This window comes from Phaethon aethereus (assembly GCF_964289735.1).
Source record: "Phaethon aethereus genome assembly, chromosome: 2".
NCBI lineage: Eukaryota > Metazoa > Chordata > Aves > Phaethontiformes > Phaethontidae > Phaethon > Phaethon aethereus.
This window is the reverse complement of record NC_138582.1, coordinates 18,678,738-18,704,310: the sequence shown is the minus strand read 5'-3', so window position 1 is coordinate 18,704,310 and position 25,573 is coordinate 18,678,738. Positions and strand designations below refer to the sequence as shown.

Genomic DNA, 25,573 nt, shown 5'->3' with positions numbered 1-25,573 from the left:
GCTCAGTATTACCATCACACCACTCCTTTGGTCTGTATTTTCTAGTGTACTTCCTGTTTCAGTTCAGAGTCTGATCTCTTACACTATCATCAAAATTGTTAAATACTAAAATTTAGACACCTCCTTCACCCAGGAAATGGAAAGAAAATTTATTCTCATCTCATCTAAAGATGTTAAATCTTAGCATAAGCTAAGACTTCTCAGATCTGGTTTTGGACAATATGACAGAAAATGAAATCACCAGAGAAATCAGATTGAAAATCTCACTGATATTATGACACAACGTTAGATTGTAATTACAACAAAGATTTTAGTTGTACCCACTGCCCCCGTCACCAAAATAAAACTCACAAAAGGAGTATCTTGAGCTTCCAAAAGTACAAACTGAAGCATCTAAACCATCTAATTACCCTAACAATGCATACTTGTAGGACAGTCATGATGTAGTGAAAGATGTGATGGAAAACTTTAAGCACAGCCATTAAAATTACAAGAAAATTGAAATATTGTATGTATTAAAGTATAGAACTCTTCTGAAATGCCTAGAATATTTGTATTTTAGCGATAACTAAATTAATAAATAAGCCCAAACACAAAATTAAGTACCTGTAAAGTTCACAAATATGAGAACATCTTTGAGAAAGACCTTTGCCAAGTGAAACAAGAGAACATTCCCTCAAAAGAAAAAAGGAAAAGGAAACAAAGAAAAGACAAGCTATAACACAGTAATACAACACATTTCTGTTCCTCTTCCACATTAGCATACAAATTCTGACTGATAAGATTTCAACAGGATGATATAAACTCACCCAAGAGGAACTTTCAATAATTTATCAACAGTCCTGGCTAAACGGGGAGGTCCCAGTTGACTGGAGGTTAACAAATGTAATGCCCATCTACAAGAAGGGCTGGGATGAGGATCTGGGGAACTACAGGCCTGTCAGTCTGACCTTGGTGCTGTGGGATGCTATGGAGCAGGTCATCCCAAGTGCCATCATATGGCATGTACAGGTTAACCAGGTGATCAGGCCCAGTCAGCATGGGATTATGAAAGGCAGGTCCTGCTTGACCAACCTGATCTCCTTCTATGACCAGGTGACCTACTTAGTGGATAAGGGAAAGGCTGTGGATGTTCTCTACGTGGACTTCAGTAAAGCCTTTGACACCATTTCCCACAGCATTCTGCTGGAGAAACTGGCTGCTCATGGCTTGGAGGAGTGTACTCTTTGTTGGGTAAAAAACTGGCTGAAAGTCCAAGCCCAAAAGGTAGTTGTGAATGAAGCTAAATCCAGTTGGCAGCCAATTACAAAGAGTGTTCCCTGGGGCTCGGTTCTGGGGCTGGTCTCACTCAGTATCTTTATAGATGACCTGGATAAGGTGATCGAGTGCTCCCTCAGTAAGTTTGCAGATGACACCAAGTTGGGTGGGAGTGGTGATCTGCTTGAGGGTAGGAGGGCTCTGCAAAGGGATCTGGACAGGCTGGATCAACTGTATGACATCCAACAATAAGTGCCACGTGGGTCACAAAAAGCCATGTAATGTTACAGGCCTGGGGAAGAGTGACTGTAAAGCTGCCTGGCAGAAAAGGACCTGGGGGTGCTGATCAACAGCTGGCTGAATACGAGTCAGCAGGGTGCCCACGTGGTCAAAAAGGCCAACAGCATCCTGGCCTGTATCAGAAATAATGCGGCCAGCAGGAGTAGGGAAGTGATTTTGCCCCTGTAGTCGCCATACCTTGAATACTGTGTTCAGTTTGGGTCCTTCACTACCAGACAGATATTGAGGTGCTGGAGCATGTCCAAAGAAAAGCAAGGAAACTGGTGAAGGATCTAGAGCACAATTCTCATGAGGAATGGCTGAGGAAATCGGGGTTGTTTAGCCTGGAGGAGAGGAGGCTGAGGGGAGACCTCATCGCTCTCTACAACTACTTGAAAGGGGTTTGTAGCAAGGTAGGTATTGGTGTCTTCTCCCAAGTAACAAGTGATAGGATGAAAGGAAATGGCCTAAAGTTGTGCCAGGGGAGGTTTAGATTGGTATTAGATAAAAATTCTTCACTGAAAGGGTTGTTCAGAATTGGCACAGGCTGCCCGGGGAAGTGGTTGAGTCACCTTCCCTGGAGGTATTTAAAAGACGTGTAGATGTGGTGCTTAGGGAAATGATTTAGTGGTGGACATGGCAGTGTTATGTTAATGGTTGGACTGGATAATCTTAAAGGTCTTTTCCAACCTTAATGATTTTACGATTCTCTGATTCTATGAAAAAGAAGAAAAAGATAGATCAGTAGGATAAGATTTCAAATATAAATAAGCATGCTTATTTTAGAGGTATATTAAAATAATTGAAAGTTGTAACTGTGTATTTTGATCTTTAAAATTAATATGAAATTAAGTATTTATTTGGACATGACATAGAAAATGAACATATCAACTTTTACTTAAAATATTGTTTTCTGTAAATTAACAGACATTGATCAACAATACTTATACCAAATAGCTACCAAAGTTATATTATTGCAAGATTTATCTTCTCTATACAACACGATGTGAAGCCTCAGATTTTAATAATTCTTAATCATATATATTAATATTTTCAGGATTTTTATTCTCCTCTTGACACCACAGCTGAAAGCATGGACAAGAAGGTATAGCCACAACACTTTGCTTAAGGATCCACAGGCCTTTGTAGAGAATGGTAAAGGGAAAAAGGAGGAAGAGAGCAGGTTGAACAGGTGTCTTGGAGAGGTAACAGTTTGACATGGTGATTCAATAATGAAAAGAAACCCCTAAAAAACATTTTTTGTAGAAACTTATTTTTTGACTGACTATGATAACTTCTAAACAGTGCCAGTTCATGTTCACCATCAGATGTATTTAAAAATGACAGGTCTATGCAGAACTCAAGTATTAAAGCAAAAAGCAGAGAGGCCATCCAATGTTACATAATATATATAGTGTCAGAGTGGAATTTGGCATGTGGTAGTCACAAGAGAACCACACCACTCATGTCATATAATTTCAGATACATTTACAAAGCAAGGTTTTTTTCTTTTTTTCTGCACAAACTGGAATAATTTTATCTATTACACCTGGACAGTTGTGGTACAGGCACCTTTTATGTGAGCAGTGTTCTTGGGTAGGTCTCACCCCATGATAACAACGAAGTTTGTGATAGTCTTTTTCTTCCCAGTGAACGTAACAATCATAAAATTGTTAAGGACTATATGGATAAGGATCTTTAAGGACACTTTCCATAGACCGCAAGAGCTCTCAATCCCCAGGTGTAAGAAATCAGGAAAGGAAGGTAAAAGACAGGCATAAATGAGTCGAGATATGCAGGTCAAACTAAAGGTCAAGAAGGAAAGGGCTTCCATGGGCAGTGGAAGCAGGGACAATTATCCTGGGAAGAGTATAGGTACGCTGCCTGGTTGGTGTAGGGGTGGGGTCAGGAAGGCCAAGCTGAACACGTCAAAGGATGCAAAGAATAATAAGAAGGATTTCTACAGGTATGTCAGCCAAAAAAGGAAGGTTAAAGAATCTGTACACCCCCCTTAATAAGCAAGAATGGCAGACTAGTAACAACAGATGAGGACAAGGCTGAGATACTCAACAACTTCTTTGCCTCAGACTTCACTGGTAATGTGTCTTTCCACACCTTTTGAGGGGACTGCAAGAAAGGGACTGGAGGAGCAAAGTCCCTCCCACTGTAAGAGAAGATCAGATTCAAGACCACCTGAGGAACCTGAACATGCATGAGTCTACAGGATGTGACCAGATGCGACCCAACATCCTGAGGGAATTGGCTGATGTAGTTGCCAAGCCACTCTCCATGACATTTGAAAAGTCATGGCAGTCAGGGGAAGTCCCTGGAGACTGAAAAAAGGGAAAAACTGCACCCGTTTTTAAAAAGGGTAGCAAGGAGGACCCTAGGAACTACCATCATGTCAGCCTCACACCTGCACCTGGAAAGATCATGGAACAGATCCTCCTAGAAGCTTTGCTAAGGCACATGGAGGACAGGGAAGTGATTTGAGACACCCAGCATGGCTTCACCAAGGGCAAATCCTGCCTGATGAACCTGGTGACCTTCTGGTATGGAGTGACCACATCAGTGGACAATGGAAGAGCTGCTGATGTCATCTGCCTGGACTTCTGTAAGGTCTTTGACATGGTCCCCCACAACAACCTTCTCTCTACATTGGAGAGATGGATTTGATGCATGGACTTTAGGTTGGATAAGGAATTGGTTGGACGGTTGCATCAGGAAGGCAATTGTCAATGGCTGAATGTCCAGATGGAGATGGGTGACGAGTGGTGTCCCACAGGGGTCCATATTAGGATCAGTACCCTTTAATATTTTTATCAGTGACATAGACAGTGGGATTAAATGCACCTCAGCAATTTTGCAGATGACACCAAGCTGAGTGGTGCAGTTGACACACCTGAGGGTTGGGATGCCATCCAGAGAGACCTTGACAGGTTCGACGAATGGGCCCGTGTGAAACTCATGAGGTTCAACAAGACCAAATGCATGGTCATACAACTCAGTTGGGGCAACCCCTGGTATCAGTACAGGCTGGGAGATGAAGGGATTGAGAGCAGCCCTGCCGACAAGGACTTGGGTGTAGTGGTGGATGAAAAACTGGATATGAGCTGGCAATGTGTGATGGAAGCCAGAAGACCAACCATATCCTGGGCTGCATCCAAAGAAACATGGCCAAGAGGTCGAGGGAGGTGATTCTGCCCCTCTACTCCACTCTGGTGAGATCCCACCTGGAGTACTGTGTCCAGCTCTGGAGCCCTTAGCACAGGAAAGACATGGTCCTGTTGGAGCGGGTCCAGAGGAGGGCCACAAAAATGGTCAGAGGGTTGGAACACCTCTCCTGTGAGGACAGGCTGAGAAAGCTGGGGTTGTTCAGCCTGGAAAAGAGAAGGCTCAGGGGAGACATTCTTTGCAGCCTTCCTGTACTTAAAGGGAGCTTATAGGAAAGATGGTGACAAACTTTTTAGCAGGGCCTGTAGCAACACGACAAGGGTTAATGTTTTCAAACTAAAAGAGAGCAGATTTAGACGAGTTACAAGGAAGAAATTTTTGACAATGAGGGTGGTGAAACACTGGCCCGGGTTGCCCAGAGAGGTGGTAGGTGCCCCATCCCTGGCAACATTCAAGGTCAGGTTGGCTGGGGCTCTGAGCAACCTGATCTAGTTGAAGATGTCCATGCTCATTGCAGGTGTTTGGACTAGATGACTTTTGAAGGTCCCTTGCAAGCCAAACTGTTCTATGATTCTATGATTGTATGGTAATCAGTTAGAGCTGGTCATGTATCATTAGCTGAGTGTTGCATTCAGGGAGCCTTTACTCTTTGACAACATACATGCTTATCTATATGTAACCAAGCATACATATACGTTACTTTTCCTACTCTTCCCATCACTTCTTTTGTTATTTATCCATTATAATCATTGAATAATATGGTCCACTTCCATTCTCCTGCCCAACTGATATACCCCAAGTCGAACCTAATAGAAACACTAGGATTATAGTCCTTCACTGTCTTTGCACACCTGCCCCCAAAACAGAAATTCTATATCATCTCTAATTAGCAACTCAAAGCAATTTCCTCTCACCAAATAGCCATATTCTGACCATCTTTTAATGACTTCTCAAAGTACATTTCAAATTCTAAACTCTTATAGAAAGTTTGGTTTTGCCACAAAATATTTGCAAGAGCATGGTTTCCAAGACTTTTTTTTTTCTCTTGGAGAATTTAATCACAGTTTCCTGAAATCTACTGATGTTAACAGAGCAGATGTAATTCAGCTCTATTCCAAGTTTAATTAGAATATTTCTTTTTAAATAACTATAAATAAATAATTGGATAGAAATGGCTAACAGCTAAAACCCCCAAGCATTCCTCAGTAAAATAGAGTGCTCAGAGGTTCTGTTTTAAGAGTGCAGTATAATCACCCATTTCTGCAGTCAGGACTGGAATTGGAAGAAACACAAAGCAAGGTTCAGTGAGGATTGAAAACACTTTTTTATTTATTTTCTAAACAAAGGTAGTTACAAGGAAATCACTGAGAGAAAATCTGAATCTTTGAAGATTCAGATCTGTGTACACAGCAGTGAACACAAATGTCTGAGTAAATACAGATAATGTTACTTGAAAGAGGAATGGTTTATATCCAAAGAAATATAATGAAGAGGAAAGGTAAGAAATATGGGTTATAACTACATGGGCAGGGCCTAATACTGAAAAATTTTAGAAGTAGAAGATTTTTGTAAAAGGATTTTTTGCAGTTCCTTGGTCCTAGCCTGATCCTAATGAACTCTTTCCCTTAAATACAGCAGACTACTTCAAGATGGAAACTTGGCAATGGTCACAATGACTCCTCATGGATTCCCTGGTGAGTTTTCTCTGTCCCTTACTGCCTCCCAGTGAATATTCCGTATCAGGGAGTAGGCACTTGGAGATTCCTCAATTGTTGTGTTAGGATGATTTTCCTATTGATTTTTGCAGCTACAAATGTGGGAAAATACAGAAAAAAAAAAAGAATAAAAAAAAAGAAATTCTTGGTCCAAAGACCTGTATCTACTGGCCTGTATTTACTGGTTAATGAAAATACATTTAACTTTAAAACCTTCCAGGTGATTTAAATGAAAGCTAATGACATTTATGAACAGTTAAGTAGCAATGACTATTAGTTCCTTTTATGAAGCCAGGAAGAGTTACGTCCAGAACTTAGTATCAGAGTTATAAGGCCAAATCTACCCATACCCCTAGTAGAACACCATTTCTTAGAAGAAGTCTAGACTGGTTTGTAGGGTTGGTATGACTTGCATTTGTCATAATTTTGTATAGCCCATTAATTAAAGAACTAGGTGAGTAAGTGAATAGAGTTTTAGACTTTCTTTAGCTTGAGGGAAATTGAAACCTCATTTCTGTCATCTGAAAAGTGTACCCTATCAGCCAAACTACATCTTGTTCTAAACAGGAGCACTGTTAGCCTTTCCAGTTGTCTATGATTTTATATAGTCATGCAAAATTAATGTTTCTAGACGAATCACAAGCTGTAAGAACTTTTTTTTCCATCAAGAAAGACTGATGTAACCCCTTTCCCTTGATTATTTTGTTATCTGTAATTCCTAGGAGTGAAGAGCAGGACTATAAATTTCTACTGCCTAGCTAATCCTTGAAGACTCAGGCTCTCCAGAGGGAGCTTATCTGCTCTCTTCCTGGCTTCATATGCAGCTAGGTGAACTCTGGGGTGGACTGTGTCATTGTTCCAACAGGAAGAATGATGAAGGCTTTCATCTAGTGCAGACATTTGTTGGTGGGGGCCAGAATGCTCTTGTATCTCAGAAGTCTGTTGGTCAGAAGTAAGCAAGTTTGCACCCCCTAATCAACCCCACGCTGGCCAAGTTTGAAGAGTAAGAAAGCAGTTTTTTCACACATACAGAGATTAAGACTAAAAATGACACCTTTATTAATATAACTTTACGTTAAAAGGACCTAATCAATGGTCACGCAAGACTTTGGTATTGTGCTATTAAAGTACTTCAATCCAAGAAGTGAACCCAACGAAAAGCAGAATGGTTTTGAAAATCTGTCACCACTCAGTCTCCTCCCCATACATTCTATGTATTAGAATGCATGCAAGTGACAAATGTAATGTGGTCTGTCCTCTGTCATTTAGAATCAGGAGCACAGACTGATTTCAGCTATTTTAATAACAGCATTTTCTGTGAACAAGTTTTGATAATTAAATATTTGGAGCAGCTGGATTCACAGTGTTCACAAAAAAGGAAAAAAAAATTTAGAAATCTTTCATCATTGGCATTATAATCAAATTATTTTACTTATTGTGAAGCCATTAATTTCTTCGAACATCACAGATTTGGTCTTATCATCATTCCACTTTATTAGGTTATTAAAAAGACAGCTGTACTGTTGCTATATCTTCATAGTCAAACTCAATAGCTGTCCTGGTTTCAGCCAGGATAGAGCTGGTTTTCCTCACAGAAGCTAGTGTGAGACTGTGTTTTGGATTTGGGATGAGGAACTGTTGATAATGTGCTGATGTTTTGGGTTGTTGCTGAGCCGTCAAGGACTGTCCAGCTTCTTGTGCTGGCCTGCCAGCGAGCAGGCTGGGGGTGCACGGGGAGCTGGGAGGGGACACAGCCGGGACAGCTGACCCAGACTGGCCAAAGAGATATTCCCTACCATACGACGTCATGCCCAGTACATAAACTGGAGTTGGCCGGGGGGGCGGAAATCGCTGCTCGGGGACGGGCTGTCGATCACGGGGTGGTGAGCAATTGCTGTATTGGGCATCACTTGTTCTTATACATTCTTTGTTGGTATTATCATTGTTGTTTCCTTCTTTCTTTCTGTCCTATTAAACCGTGTTTATCTCAACCCACGAGGTTTTTCCTAATTCTCTCCCCCGTCCCGCTGTGGGAGGGAGAGTGAGCGAGCGGCTGCGTGGTGCTTAGTTGCCGGCTGGGGCTAAACCACGACAGTCCTTTTTGGCGCCCAACGTGGGGCCCGAGGCTTGAGATAATAACGGTTGCAGGTCACAATATCAGTTTGATTTGCATCATGCTCTCGTCTTTGCTGTACATGTTAAGGATCGGTGTTGGTTTCTGCGGGCTGCTGTACTCTGCAATGATTAGTAATGTCTCGCCTGTGAATTTTGTTTTTAGAGCACTGACCTTGAGCTTAATGTGGTATCATCTGAGCTCTGTACTAAAGCCGTTACTGTATTTTGGCTACAGTCTTGTGGAGACGATTAGCAATTATACTTCTGCCTCTGAAAGGTTTTTTATGGAGGAAATGCAGAATGGTACCTTTGATACCCTCTATCATAACATTTCCTCCTTCATCACAATAATTTTTCAGTATTTTGAACACCCTTGGCTGGTTAAAATACCTCTATTGCTACTTCTGGGGAACATGGTTTCAGTTTTGTCTAAGGTTAGCAAGCAATTTAAGAATATCACCCGGAGATCTGCCCCAAGGCTGGATAGTTATGAATGGCAGGGTGTGTGGAACAGCATGGGCAAATGCCTGGGGCGGTGGGCACCTCCGGTGTTTTGGAGCTTCACTCCCGAACAAGTGCAGAATCCTGATAAACTAGCAGAATATCTGGAAGAAGTATGCTGTCAGCCTGGCAGCTCCAAGGAGACACAAATCATTGCCATGTGCTGGGGCCTGACCCATGCCTACCGAACCCTATTTAACACTATGCAAAGGGGAGAGGGGCTCTCTGGGTCTGATGGCAATGTGGCAGGCACTGTGACTACTCCAACGTCTGTAGCAGGCACTGTCACTACTCCAACCCCCACGGCGGGCACTGCCACTACTCCAACCCCCACGGCGGGCACTGTAGCTACTCAGACTGTTGCAGCTGAACCAGAGGACCAGCCCATCCCGGTATCAGTTGCCCCTGTACAAAAGAATAAATCTTGGAAGCGGAAGTCAGCTCGTTTAGTAAGGGAGGAGGAAGATCCTGCTAAGGAGGAGCCAGAGGAAGAGAGTGAGGAGGCAGAGTGCTCTGAAGCAGGGCCATCACAAGCACGGAAGAGGGAAGAGAGCGAGTCATCGCTTGAAGAGGAGGAAGAGGAAGAACTTATAAAAGAGACGGTAACTACCCGATCTCTATCCCTGAGTGAATTGCGAGATATGCGAAAGGATTTCAGCCGTCGTCCAGGTGAGCACATTGTCACCTGGCTGCTCCGATGCTGGGATAATGGGGCCAGTAGCCTGGAATTAGAGGGTAGGGAAGCCAAGCAGCTGGGATCCCTTTCTAGGGAAGGGGGCATTGACAAAGCAATTGGAAAAGGTGCACAAGTCCTCAGCCTCTGGAGACGACTCCTATCGGGTGTGAAGGAAAGGTATCCCTTCAAGGAAGATGTTCTATGTCACCCAGGCAAGTGGACCACCATGGAGAAAGGTATCCAGTACCTGAGGGAGCTAGCGGTGCTGGAAGTGATTTATGGTGACTTGGACAATGGACAATCATCCAAAGATCCAGATGAAGTCAATTGCACGCAACCTATGTGGCGGAAGTTTGTACGGAGTGCACCATCATCATATGCCAACTCATTAGCAATAATGGCCTGGAAGGACGGAGAGAGACCAACAGTGGATGAATTGGCTGGCCAACTCCGGCAATACGAAGAAAGTCTCTCTTCCTCCCTACAGGCCTGCGTCTCTGCTATAGAGAAACTGTCCCGGGAGTTCTGGCAATTCAAAGAGGATATGCCCTACCCTCCACCCATACGGACCAGTGTCTCAGCCATTAGGAGTAAGCGCTCTTCTGTTCAAGAGAGAAGATATAGAGGATACACACCACGAGCCACCCTGTGGTTTCAATTGCGTGACTACGGAGAGGACATGAGGAGGTGGGATGGAAAACCTACCTCGACCCTAGAGGCACGAGTACGCGAGCTGCAAGGAAAAACAATTACAAAAGGGGGTTCAGGTTCCTCGAGGAAAATCGTCGCTCCACTTTCCAGTGGGCAGCTTCCCAGAAAGAATAGAAGAGCTGATCTCACCTCTGATCCTCTTGAAGGGACTTCTGATTCCTATTTACAAGAAGTGGGTAACGAGTACTATGAGCAGGATTAGAGGGGCCCTGCCTCCAGCCAGGCGGAGGAGAGGGACAATCGAGTTTATTGGACTGTGTGGATTAGATGGCCTGGCACATCAGACCCACAGGAATATAAGGCTTTAGTGGACACCGGTGCACAATGTACCCTGATGCCATCAAGCCATATAGGGGCAGAACCCATCTGTATTTCTGGAGTGACAGGGGGATCCCAACAGCTGACTGTACTGGAGGCTGAAGTGAGCCTAACTGGGAATGAGTGGCAGAAGCACCCCATTGTGACTGGCCCGGAGGCTCCGTGCATCCTGGGCATAGACTACCTCAGCAGAGGGTATTTCAAGGACCCAAAAGGGTACCGATGGGCTTTTGGTATAGCTGCCTTGGAGACGGAAGAAATTAAACAGCTGTCCACCTTGCCTGGTCTCTCAGAGGACCCTTCTGTGGTGGGGTTGCTCAGGGTCAAAGAACAACAGGTGCCGATTGCTACCACAACAGTGCACCGGCGGCAATATCGCACCAACAGAGACTCCCTGATCCCCATCCATGAGCTGATTCGTCGGCTGGAGAGCCAAGGAGTGATCAGCAAGACTCACTCACCCTTCAACAGCCCCATATGGCCAGTGCGAAAGTCTAATGGAGAGTGGAGACTGACAGTAGACTATCGTGGCCTGAATGAAGTCACGCCGCCACTGAGCGCTGCTGTGCCGGACATGCTAGAACTTCAATATGAACTGGAGTCAAAGGCAGCCAAGTGGTACGCCACCATTGATACTGCTAACGCGTTTTTCTCGATCCCTTTGGCGGCAGAGTGCAGGCCACAGTTTGCTTTCACTTGGAGAGGTGTCCAATACACCTGGAATCGACTTCCCCAGGGGTGGAAACACAGCCCTACCATTTGCCATGGGCTGATACAAACTGCACTGGAACAGGGTGAAGCTCCAGAGCATCTGCAATACATTGATGACATCATCGTATGGGGCAACACAGCAGAAGAAGTTTTCGAGAAAGGGAAGAAAATAATTCAAGTCCTTCTGAAAGCTGGTTTTGCTATAAAGCAAAGTAAAGTCAAGGGTCCTGCACAAGAGATCCAGTTTTTAGGAATAAAATGGCAAGATGGACGTCGACAGATCCCAACGGATGTGATCAACAAAATAACAGCTATGTCTCCACCAACTAGCAAAAAAGAAACACAAGCATTTCTGGGTGTTGTGGGTTTCTGGAGAATGCATATTCCAAATTACAGTCTGATTGTAAGCCCTCTTTATCAAGTGACCCGGAAGAAGAACGATTTTAAATGGGGCCCTGAGCAACGACAAGCCTTCGAACAAATCAAACAGGAGATAGTTCATGCCGTAGCCCTCGGGCCAGTACGGGCAGGACAAGATGTTAAAAATGTGCTCTACACGGCAGCCGGGGAGAATGGCCCTACCTGGAGTCTCTGGCAGAAGGCACCAGGAGAGACTCGAGGTCGACCTCTAGGGTTTTGGAGTCGAGGATATAGGGGATCTGAGTCCCGCTATACTCCAACTGAAAAGGAGATATTGGCGGCATATGAAGGAGTTCGAGCTGCCTCAGAAGTGGTTGGTACTGAAGCACAGCTCCTCCTGGCACCCCGACTGCCGGTGCTGGGCTGGATGTTCAAAAGGAGGGTCCCCTCTACGCATCATGCGACTGATGCTACGTGGAGTAAGTGGGTCGCGCTTATTACACAGCAGGCTCGAATAGGAAATCTTAATCGCCCGGGAATCTTGGAAGTGATCATGGACTGGCCAGAAGGCAAAGATTTTGGAATATCACCGGAAGAGGAGGTGGCGCGTGCTGAAGAGGCTCCACCATATAATGAACTGCCAGAGAACGAAAGGCAATATGCCCTGTTTACTGATGGGTCCTGTCGTATTGTAGGCAAACATCGAAGGTGGAAAGCTGCTGTATGGAGCCCTATACGACGAGTTGCAGAAGTGGCTGAAGGACAAGGTGAATCAAGTCAGTTTGCGGAGGTGAAAGCCATCCAGCTGGCTTTAGATATTGCTGAACGAGAAAAATGGCCAGTACTCTATCTTTATACTGACTCATGGATGGTGGCAAATGCTCTATGGGGGTGGCTGCAGCAATGGAAGCAGAGCAACTGGCAACGCAGAGGCAAGCCCATCTGGGCTGCTGAATTGTGGCAAGATATTGCTGCCCGACTAGAGAATCTCGTCATAAAAGTACGTCACGTAGATGCTCACGTACCCAAGAGTCGGGCCACCGAAGAACATCAAAACAACCATCAGGTGGATCAGGCTGCTAAGATTGAAGTGGCTCAGGTGGATCTGGACTGGCAACATAAGGGTGAATTATTTATAGCTCGGTGGGCCCATGACACCTCAGGCCATCAGGGAAGAGATGCAACATATAGATGGGCTCGGGATCGAGGGGTGGACCTGACCATGGATGCTATTGCACAGGTTATCCATGAATGTGAAACGTGTGCTGCGATCAAACAAGCCAAGCGGTTAAAGCCTCTCTGGTATGAAGGACGATGGTTGAAATATAAATATGGGGAGGCCTGGCAGATTGACTATATCACACTTCCACAAACTCGCCAAGGCAAGCGCTATGTGCTTACCATGGTGGAAGCAACCACCGGATGGCTGGAAACATACCCTGTGCCCCATGCCACCGCCCGAAACACTATCCTGGGCCTTGAAAAGCAAGTCTTATGGCGACATGGCACCCCCGAAAGAATTGAGTCAGACAATGGGACTCATTTCCGAAACAACCTCATAGACACCTGGGCCAAAGAGCACGGCATTGAGTGGGTGTATCATATCCCCTATCATGCACCAGCTTCCGGAAAAATAGAACGATACAACGGACTGTTAAAGACTACACTGAGAGCAATGGGTGATGGGACATTCAAAAATTGGGATAAACATTTAGCCAAAGCCACCTGGTTAGTCAACACTAGGGGATCTACTAATAGAGCCGGCCCTGCCCAATCAAAACTTCTACGTACTGTAGAAGGGGATAAAGTCCCTGTGGTGCATGTGAGAAACATGCTGGGGAAGACAGTCTGGGTTACTCCTGCATTAGGAAAAGGCAAACCCATTCGTGGGATTGCCTTTGCCCAGGGACCTGGGTGCACTTGGTGGGTAATGCGGAAGGATGGGGAAGTCCGATGTGTACCTCAAGGAGACTTGATTTTGGGTGAAAACAGTCAATGATTTGAATTGTATTATGTTAATTGTTCAGAATGACATTACTACTATGGCTGCTATCTACCATATCAATGGTATTATAGTAAGAATCACCCAGACTGATGAAGAATGAGCTTCACTGAAACCAAGCAACGTGCAGCAGTGATGAAACCAGAACTGGCTTCAGCAGCTTGCGCCCAACAAATCCCTCGAGATCGACATCTTCGACCTGCAGATCATGGACATGGACCGTGCCAGATGACAATCCAACACCACATACCATCTCCCCTGCCCTGAGAGACTGCTATGATGGATGAAGCCCAGAGTCATGGACTGACTGAACTCCATAGACATTTTAAGTGATGGCCCATGGACTAAGAGAGTGATATCTGTGTGTATATATTAAAGGACAGGAAGAGTAATAATGAATAATTGGAATGTATTGAAAAGTATAGGACCTGGGCATGACGTAAATGGTATGGAATAAGGGGTGGATACTGTCCTGGTTTCAGCCAGGATAGAGCTGGTTTTCCTCACAGAAGCTAGTGTGAGACTGTGTTTTGGATTTGGGATGAGGAACTGTTGATAATGTGCTGATGTTTTGGGTTGTTGCTGAGCCGTCAAGGACTGTCCAGCTTCTTGTGCTGGCCTGCCAGCGAGCAGGCTGGGGGTGCACGGGGAGCTGGGAGGGGACACAGCCGGGACAGCTGACCCAGACTGGCCAAAGAGATATTCCCTACCATACGACGTCATGCCCAGTACATAAACTGGAGTTGGCCGGGGGGCGGAAATCGCTGCTCGGGGACGGGCTGTCGATCACGGGGTGGTGAGCAATTGCTGTATTGGGCATCACTTGTTCTTATACATTCTTTTGTTGGTATTATCATTATTGTTCCCTTCTTTCTTTCTGTCCTATTAAACCGTGTTTATCTCAACCCACGAGGTTTTTCCTAATTCTCTCCCCCGTCCCGCTGTGGGAGGGAGAGTGAGCGAGCGGCTGCGTGGTGCTTAGTTGCCGGCTGGGGCTAAACCACGACAATAGCTTAAGACATTTAGTGGTCAGTATTAAGTTGGCTATTATTATATTCAAAAACATCATTAATATTTGAGCAAAAACTAATATTTTTAATGGAAAAAATCTAAAAGAAGCATTGAAAAATTGACTTCAAACCATATTAAGCATCTAAAATAATAAACCTCTTCTAATTTTATTTCAAAAATACATTGAATAGTTTGATCTCCTTTAAAAGTCACCCTATGATGACTTTTTTATTGGGATCTGCTCACTTGGCAAGCATGTTAAGCACTGAACCAATGAATGAAATATTCCCCAGCTGTGAGTTTGTGTATATAAAACCTGCCAGCTCTTCCTCTCATAAACCTAGGAGATTCATAGCTAAGTGCAAAGTGATGTGAAATGACCTTCTGGCACTTCTTTAAGTGATATAGTCAACATCTGAATGACACAAACTTGTCCTTGAATTAGAAAAGTAAACCAGAAGTTAATAGTTACAGAACTAATGCTCACCTTTATTCTCCCAAAATTTCAGACCACAATCTCAAAATATTTTATGAAGAGCAGATAGCACAGTAATTTCATGAACTTAATAGTATGATAAAAAATATATTCACCATCTACCAGGTATCTTCCATATACAATATATTGCTACTAACCTATTCATATCTGAATGAAGTAGTTAATATTATCTGAAATATAATGAAAAAGAAAAATCTTTGGCACAACCTTGTTAAAGCTTGTAAAATATTCTTCAAAGAAGAAATGTTTACATCAATGGGAAAATAATTTCCTAGTTTGCATATGCAACCTAAGTTCTTGTATTATAATTAATTTTATACCCAACTATGAAAATATTTCTATTTTAACACTTTAAGGTACCTTTATTAAATATTCTGGAGAACAAAATACTTAAAAATTGCTAAAAAAATCCCCCAACAAACAAAAATAAGAAAAAATATTTCCAGCATATTACTAATCCTGCCTTTAATGTTCTTTTTTCCAGATGACAACATAAATCCATTATGTAGACAGGCATAGCTTCCTGTTGCTGTAGAATATCTAACATAATGCAGTCGATCACTTGAAATTCTTCTTGAGTATGTGATCTAACAACATTTAAACAAGCAGGAATGTTACTCTCTATTATATGCTTAATAATAAAACGTGGATTTTGTTCACCTCCAGTTTTAAATTTAAAAGATTTGAGGATGAGGAATGACTAAGTAAAGCTTAAAATTGAATCATCCAAGCTCAAGCCCCTAAATGGTTGCTAGCTGGAATGTATCTGAAATTGCCAGCCTTCTCATGTACTCACAAGATAAAATCATGAAGCTATGTGTGTGCAACGTGACTACTGGATGGATGTAGATTGCACTAGCAGTAATGTTCTCCGATTCATTTAACCCATGGTAGCTGCCAAAACAAATATGACAAAATGAGGCTGTGCTGTTTCATTTACATTACAAAGAATTTATCCTTCCAAAAATTACAGATTTTTTTTTGATGGGATGAATCATGCCATGGGAATATGTATCTCTTTTTGTTAATAATAGCAAGCATCTGAATGGCTTAGACTAGATATCTAACTTCCATAGTTAGGTACCTAACTAAACCAAGAGGAAATGTATCCCACCGAAGGGTTACATTGCATGTATAAACACCTATTTGCTTTACATGCAAGTCTAAAACATATATGCACAGAAATCAGCAATGCTAAGGGCAGCTCTTCAAGATGAGATATATTTACAAATTTAGAGCATCCCCACTTGGATTATACAGATTAAAACACAAACCATGTCACTGTTTCTGACTCCAAAGGTCCAGATCCTAAACTTATGGATGAAGATTTTTTTTTTGCCATTAAGATTTTTAGGTCCATTTGTTGTGCAGAAGGTAAACTTTTAATTTTTCTATGTTTCTGGCTCACCGTCTGTACATTCTCTTTATAAAATACACACTCTACAATGAGTCAGATTCTACTCATTTTTATTGTATTTATTATATAGCTATATAATCTTCTTACTTTAAGGAAGGAATGAACAATGCATTAAAAATGCATTGTACATTTCAAACAAATATTTTTTTATATTTATACAAAATAATAGTGGAAAATAAATTCATATTCAGTCATTTAATGAGCACTGAATGCATACTGAGAATATTCAATTTCTGTTGTGGTGGAAGGGTGTATTATTTGTTTCAAGCACAATGTGCAAAATCTACATATTTTCCTGGCTTTATTCAACCTGACTCCATTCTTACCCCCCTTCAGCATTCTTCATTAACTCTCAACATTAACTTGACAAAAGAGTCAAATGAAAAGACATGTACCTGCCACATCCACTCAGAGAATTTTCAAATCAAAATAATATTCTGGCAATGAGCTAAATTAACGTAAGGCATCATTTACAGTAATGTTGCAAATGTTTCCTTTCCATTGTGATAATACATCATAAAAAAAAAGAATATTTTGCCAATTGAATGTCTGATTGCATATTACCTTAATTAGGCTTATAGCTTCTAGGATGAAAACCACCTTTATGTCTGCCTGATACCCTTTGCACAATGACATCTCAGTTCTGGTTAGAGTTTTTAAAGTCTATCACAGATAACATTGCTGTTTATACACTTTTGAATGAAGCTTAGTTAACCAACTGGAGAAAATTGCAGAAAAGGACTTTCATACACTATTTAATGCTGAGCTCTCAAAGCTCACTTTTAAGAATTTACTGAACATCATTTTAAAGTTTTCACATGCTAGTACAAGATGCTCTGAAAATCTTCAATTAACAGCATGGTGTTAAAAAGAGAAATGACAGCAGGGCAACAGAGTTGAAAGAATGCCAAGAAAAATGGAAAAGGGGCATGAACTTTCTATCATCTATTGGTTTTACTCAGGCAGCAAATACTTCTTCCTATTGATAATAATAAATATTTGTAGGTACATCCTCAGTATTGCATGATGTTCACTCCATACTGCAGAAAATTGAGAAAATAAATCAGAAAACTGAAGTACCATGGTCTTAATCTAAATAGTTGTCATACTCAACTAAATTGAATTTAATTAGATTTCTGGATGGAGTAAATCATCTTTTTAAAATATTTTTAGTTTTTATATGACATACCCTGTGATACGGTCAGCTTTTCTATCTTTATGACAAATTCTCACAAGCACATAAGAAAAAATAGGTTTTGTCTTAAAAAGTATAGTTTTTTTATTGCCTGGGGATAAAAAAAAAATCAAAATGTACAAATTAATAATGGTAATTTTTCTTTTAATTTATGTGGTTTTGTAGTCATTCTCTTTTTGGGAAAGAAAGGTGGGCTGACTTATTTTTTATAAAATACATGGTACAAATGGATCATTGACCCTTTCCCCTGAAATTAGTGTCTTGACCATTTACACAGTTGGACATATAAGCATTTGGAGCAGCCTTTGTGGTTTCACTCCATTTTGCTGACAAGTAATCATTGTTTGGACAATGCAGTCCCACTGACTTTGAAGTGGTTAATTGTATAAAAAGACAGTAGGAAGCTGACTAAGATTCATATCTGTGGTAGCTTTTTTGATATTTCAGATCATCCTCTATCATCTCTACATCCCATTCAGAAAAAGATTGCTTAATTCAATAATTGCTTAGCTCATGGTTGAAAATATTGAAGCTAGATATTCAGGCAGGCATCTCCATCCATTTTAATTTAAGATAGAGAGTTAAAGCCTCCACATTTTAAAAATGTCAGTCCATACATGTCTGCTACATTTCTTAAATGAAAGTAAGATGTACACAGCAGTGACGATGGATACAAGTTATTAAAAGCAAATGTTTTACTTTAACACAGCTAAGTATGATCATAAATACCATTTGGTTCATGTGAGGTTGTCATCTGGGACATCCTGCTTACTGATGTTCTTTCCTTACCTATCTTTTTTTCTTTCCAAATGTAAACTGAGTTTGAAATCAAATCAAACAGTACTGAAATATCTCTAGTGTAACACAGCTTTTAAGCTGTCTAACAGTCCTAGATGCAGTGAGCTAACAGAAAATACATGTTGACAACATTGTTTGATCAATGTGTGTCTTCACTGGCAGAATAAAAGTTGTACATGTACCTTACAGTATTTGCAAAAAAATTACTCTTTCAAGGATCTAAATGTTATCACTACTCCTCCCCCTTCTCCTCCTCCCAAACCCCTGCTGTTTGGCTCTATTTGTTTCTTCTCTCTGTTCCTTATTTAAAATAATTCAGGTCTATGTCAATACAAAGAAATTCAAGAAAAGACACAAGGAAAAGCTGAAAATGGTATAGCTGTATGATAGAAAGGTGTTTGTGAATACAAGCCAGTTATTCAGAACATAATAGTAGATTTTACCTTCCCTGTTTATAGTAAGCAAACTGGGTCTACCTTCATTGCCAAAATTCTAAGAAGTCTTGTCCCAAAATGTCATGCTTATCCGTAAGCTTGTCATTTTTTGATATTATATCTTGCTGTAAATGTAAAGCAAATGTACCATCTCCATGGAAACTATGTATTTTCCCAATTGTATAGGTGTTTTTAGCTGCTTTATAGAAAAAAATAGCTCTGATGTAAATTTCATATTTTTTGATGGCCACTGAGAATCAATACTTCATTTTGTGATACCATAGCTCATAAACCACACTTACATACCTTACTGTGTATGTTCAACCTTTTTGCTCTAACAGAAAGTAAAGTTATTTGTTGAGGCAAGTTGATATAAATACTGTTAATAATATTAATTTAAATAGAAGTCTAAATGACACCATTGTGAAGAGCAGAGCATACAAAGTAATTCATGTGTATCAGGAAAACAAAATGAAATCTTAAACATCTGCACTTATTTGTAACCAGTGCTGGATTTCAGTGTTGAACAATTAATGATCATTACACCATTTTATAATATCAGTGGGAGAGTGTCAAAAAAGATTAGTCTTCCATGTTTACAAAAGATTTTGCCTGTGGCATACTGTGCACTTTTGTGAATCATTTATCTTCTAGCTTAAACCTGTCATGGTAAGAAATATTGCAACTGTGATTCCGCATGACAGAATAATGAAACACTGAAAAAATGTCCACAATGCCATGACTTTTCCACAGAATTTTAGGCCTGAGAAAGTGAATGGCTGCACATGAAACAGCTTTTCTTTTCACTCCATCAAAAACTAATCCAGGCCAATGAGTTCCCTTCTACATCCTGAATATTCTATTCCATTATTTGTATTTTTTTCCTACATTGACCTGGTTTTACCTTTTTTTTTTTTTTAAACTATGCTTTATTATAAGGTCTCATATACTCTATTGGATGCCAAAACAGTTCCCTTAGAGCTTCCATTCAGCAAATATTTGAATACTGTATTTCACATGGAAAGCTGGAGCCAAAGGGAAGATTATGGAAAGAGTTTTTGCTGTTTTCTTTAGGAAGATTACTTTAAATTATCTTATGTCAACTGCTTTCCTGGAGTGTTCCTTCATTCTCCAAAAAGCTTGTTTCAACTCTGTTGGTGTGAATCTACATGTCATGATGCACATTAGCAATTGAATTCAAGATGAAATCTGGTGTTTTCACTCACAAAGGCCAGCATTTTTGGGGACCATCTCATCAGTGGGTGATCACTTTACAATCCATATCAAGCACTGCAAATGAAGGTCTTCTATCAGGACCCAAAGTAAAAGATTATCAAGTAATAGTTTCTTAAAAATTATCTTAAAGAGCTCAGCATTAAATATTTATGGCTATCCTTCTCTGCAACTCTACTGGAATATATCGTGATGAGATAGAGGTGAAAGCTATTAGATAAAACAGATTGATTACATAGACCTTTAAAATTTCAGGCAGAAAAATAATTATCTCGAGTATAGAAAACTTAGGTTAAATTGATTGTCAAAATTACTTTAACTTTGTCAATGGTTGTTACTGGAACAATTTTAGTAACAATAAATTAGAGAAAGAACATGGGTCAGAACAAAGACATATTAATAACTTACAAAAAAAATACACCGTTGTATAATTCAAAAAAGATTCATATATTAAAATTTGGGCTTTTGGTGCAAGGAATTCTGTTCCATATAACTGTAGGAGTATCATTGAAAAAAAAAAATTTAAAATGGAAATACTTGGCTTGGCCTATTTGATGTGCCATATCAGACTCATTTTTGAATGGCTGCAGCCAGGCATGTTTTTTACCTTTCTCTTTCACCACACAAACATTCATGTTTTCTGTATTCACAAAAGTGAATTAATTACTTCCATGATATACTCTACAGGTACCTGGTCTAATTGTCAAAATATGCTCTTTAAACACACAAAAAAAGAGTAAAGGTCTATCCCGAGGTAGGAAAGCCAAGAGAAATTACAGATAATCATATCCCAAATACATCACTGAATTCTTGTATAGCAGGGTTAATCGTATCTAAAACATGATTTTCCTTCTTCATATCAGCATTTTACTTTTTTTTTTTATAAGCACTGTGAAAGGGTCAAACAGAATTTCTTAATACTGTTCTTAACATGCTTAGTATGTTAAGAAAATGAATATTTGTCAAATTATTCCAAGTAACAATGCAGAACAGTGGGATTTTTCCCCATTTCCATGTCTTGTTTTGGGAATTCTGCTTTTATTTCCAGAAATCACAAAATTATATTTCCATCCAGAGTGTGCAGATATGAAGTACAGAGCATTAACACTTAAATTTATTTAATTTATTGTAGTAATTTCAACTCTTTATGTGTTCACATTTGTGCCATAAACTAAATATCAGATTTGATGGAAATGAGAGGACCTAATTTTTCCAATATATCTAAAAGAAATTAGCTAGGTCAAAAGCATACATTTGTAACAGCTAGAAATAAATAAAGAATTTTGAAAATGTATTTAATTATTCTAGAGGAATAAGTAGAGATTCCTGTGGCTTAGAAAACAATACTTTTAAATACCTGTTTATTTTGTAGTAGCTTATGCACATTTATGCTGTACATAAGAAAAAATTAATTGGATATTAGGGGAGTTCAGTCATCATGAATATGGCAGATGGATACACAGCAGTTCAAGCATTGTCATTAATTTGGATAAAATGTTTGCAGAATCAACATGAAGGAAGATTAATAAATATCCACCCCCCTCCCCAGGCACCTGTTATTTGATGAACTGAAACGTGAGCAGTGGGTCAGAAAAAAATCCTACTTATCCAAGAACAAATCTGAAACATGGATATTTAAAAAATAGGTGATATTGAATATGTGGCATACTGCTTACTAAGGAGTCGAAGAGAACAACGAACTATCAGCTGTCATCATAGGCATTGTTTAATAATAAAGTGAGATAAAATAATTCATATATCCAGAGAGATAAAACAGTGCTGTAAAAGCTCTGTCTTTGTGTAGGACAGATAACATCTTTAAACATTCATCTAATCATCAGAAAAAATGTTAGGATGAGAGTGAAGTTTTGATGGAGGATCTGGGAATCTACAAAGACCAGACAGATGCATGCTGCCCTAATTTCATTCCTCAGGGTAGACTATGTCATTGTCTCATGATGCAGAGAAGCCAAGGATTATAAGAGCAATATTACCATACATTTAAGACAAACATTGCTTCCCCTGCTTATGCAGACTTACTGGAGCCACGCTACACTTTCTAGAGCCTTGGAATGTGATCTTGGGTGAAAAGAAACCTTAACTGATAACACTAATATATTTGGCTAGCATCACAACAATCTTCTAAATTGCATGTTGATTGTCACAGTGAGACAAAAATAAATGAAAAACTGTAATTTCAAAAAATAGTGGTAAATATAAATATTTTGAGAAAATAATGCACTATAAAAATGATAAAAAGTATAAACAGAAATATCAGTTTAAAACAGTTTTTTCACATTAATATGTTTAATATAAAAGCAATCATACAAATCACACAGAATTGTTTCAAGCTCCCAAGCAACAAACATATGCAGATGAGACCAGATCTACTTACCAAATTCCTTAGGAACAGTGATAGAATAAACACAGTTGTGACCAACACTATAATTCTTGGGGTAGTTTGGTGATAATACAGTGCCTTCAGAGCCTGTTGACCGGCTTCCACAGGGTGCTAGAAAGTGAACATAATCAGTTTTGAATCATATAATATCAGAAAAGAATAATTTTAAAGTGATTTCTTGTATGTTGGCATATGTTATTACAGTAAATTTTATTACTGAATTAAATTTGTATATCACGTGAAGTACTGAGTATGTGCAACTTGCTCATATACCACAAGAGAATCGATGGCACTCTGCAGTTTTCCACATCAATTATGGGGGTTTTTTACCACTTACCAACCATCTTAATAAAATAATGATGTGCTTTATACACAGTGTGCTATTATTCACAACATACAAAACTGCTTTTTATTTGTAAGGTGCTTTATAGTTTCCTAAAGGCATAACTTAGGTAGCCCTTCCACACACTAGTAAATTCTTATTCATGTCAATAGACTCATAATTCAAAACAATGTGTATAACTGCCCAAATAAGAAAGTCAGGATTCCTTGACTGACCGTGATGTACCACTTATTTGTATCTCAATTATTTATAATATAATAAGCGTAAAATTATGACTTTTCTTTAAGACACAAACCTCATATTTATTTTAATATTAATAGCTATAATACTTGATAAAATGACAGAAAAATAACAATGCTATTTAGTTCAAGAAAGTATTTTTCCGAGGTTTACAGCAGAAGACAACATTTGGCATTATTCAAAACTGTTATGCAAGAAACAGTGTTTTTTCTTCTTTTTCTTCATCAGATGTTCAGGTGCATTTGTATGAAACAGTCATTAAGTGTTAGTGTTTTAATATGTCTATTACCTGCTTCTCATATACACTTAGTAATTTAGTAGTTTCATCTATTATTAAGATTATGGCATCTGTTTAGAATATTTCTTCTAAATACTTTGGACTATAACACACTTTTTCAGAGAATCATGGAGTCATAGAATAGTTTGGGTTGAAAGGGACATTTTAAGCTTATCTAGTCCAAACCTCTGCAATGAGCACGGACATCTTCAACTAGATTATGTTGCTCTGATCTAGTTGATCAGGTCCAACCTGACCTTGAATCTTTCCAGAGATAGGGCATCTACAACCTCTCTGTGCAACCTGTGCCAGTGTTTCACTGCCCTCATGGAGAAAAAATTCTTCCCCAGATCTAGTCTAAATCTGCCCTCTTTTAGTTTAAAACCATCACCCCTTGTCCTGTCGCTACAGGCCCTGCTCAAAAGTTTGTCCCCAGCTGTGTTCTGTTTTGGGCCCCTCACTACAAGAAGCATGTTGAGGTGCTCAAGTGTGTCCAAAGAAGGGCAACAAAGCTGGTGAGGGATCTGCAGCACAAGTCTTACAAGGAGCAGCTGAGGGAACTGGGGTTGTTCATTCTGTAGAAGAGGAGGCTGAGGGGAGACCTTATCGCTCTCTACAACTGCCTAAGGGGGATGTGCCCCCCTTAGGTATCAAATCTATATCTCTCCAACTTAGAGAGGATGTTTTGGGGGACACTGTCAAAGGCCTTACAGAATTCCAGATAGACAACGTCAGTTGCTCTTCCCTTGTCCACTGATGTGGTCACTCCATCCTAGAAGGCCACTAGGTTGGTCAGGCAGGACTTGTCCTTGGTGAAGCCATGCTGGCTGTCTCAAATCACCTCCCTGTCCTCCATGCGCCTTAGCAGAACTTCTAGGAGGATCTGTCCCATGATCTACCCAGGCACAAAGGTCAGGCTGACAGGTCAGTAGTTCCCAGGGTCCTCCCTGGTACCTTTATTAAAAATGGGTGCAATATTTCCCTTTTTCCAGTCTCCAGGGAAGACTGGAGCTTCATTCTTCATCTGACTTCAACTTCAACTCAACTCAACTTCAACTTCAACTTCTTCAACTTCAGCTGACTGCCCTGACTTTTTAAATATCATAGAGAAAGGCTTGGTAGCTACATCAGCCAATTCCCTCAGGACTCTGGGATGCATCTCATCAGATCCCATAGACTTGTCCATGTTCAGGTTCCTCAGGTGGTCTCAAACCTGATCTTTTGTTACAGTGGGACAGCCTTTGCTCCTCCAGTCCCTATTTTGGAGGTCCATGTCTTTCCTGTGCTGAGTGCTCTAGAGCTGGATGCAGGACTCCAGGTGAGGTCTCACCAGAGCATATTAGAGGGGCACAATCACCTCCCTTGACCTGCTGGCCATGCTTCTTTGCATGCTGCCCAGGATATGGTTGGCTTTCTGGGCTGCAAATACACATTGCTACCTTATGTCCAGGTTTTTTAATAAGCTTAATGTTAAATATCTATAAATATGGATATTTATAAATATAAATATCTATCTAACAAATATTTTCCTCTGTTAAGACATAAGTGTCTTTCTAATATAAGTACTATTTAATGTTTCATTTGCGAAACACAAAATATCTTTTTTTTGTAGTATGCTTTCAAAACATTAGTATCGACTTAATTGTATTAAATAAGATCAAGGTGATTTTTTTACTATTATTTCAGAGACTTTATTTCATTTCTTGTCATGGTAAATACAAGCTATGTATTAGTGTAGCTACAAGTCATGTGTTTTAAGACTACTTTTAGTTAATTCACACAAATGTATGGTACAGAATACCACAAAAAGAACACATCCTTTAACAACTTCAGTCCCTGTCAATTTAGGCATGCATTTCTGTAATTTGTATTAACACTGGTTCCTTTCAGTATGGTGTAGCTGCAGATT

General features: G+C 40.3%; 1 protein-coding gene across 3 annotated transcripts in view; it reads right to left on the bottom strand.

Annotated features, from left to right (window-relative positions):
* The window catches only part of CSMD3 (CUB and Sushi multiple domains 3), a gene marked incomplete at its 5' end in the record, with an annotated part of 769,714 nt that overhangs the window by 177,113 nt on the left and 567,028 nt on the right, over positions 1 to 25,573 (bottom strand). For all 3 annotated transcript variants that reach the window (XM_081996335.1, XM_081996336.1, XM_081996337.1), the window contains one exon: positions 22,799 to 22,915. In XM_081996335.1, the coding sequence (XP_081852461.1) occupies positions 22,799 to 22,915 (117 nt within the window). The remainder of the gene's footprint in view (positions 1 to 22,798; positions 22,916 to 25,573) is intronic.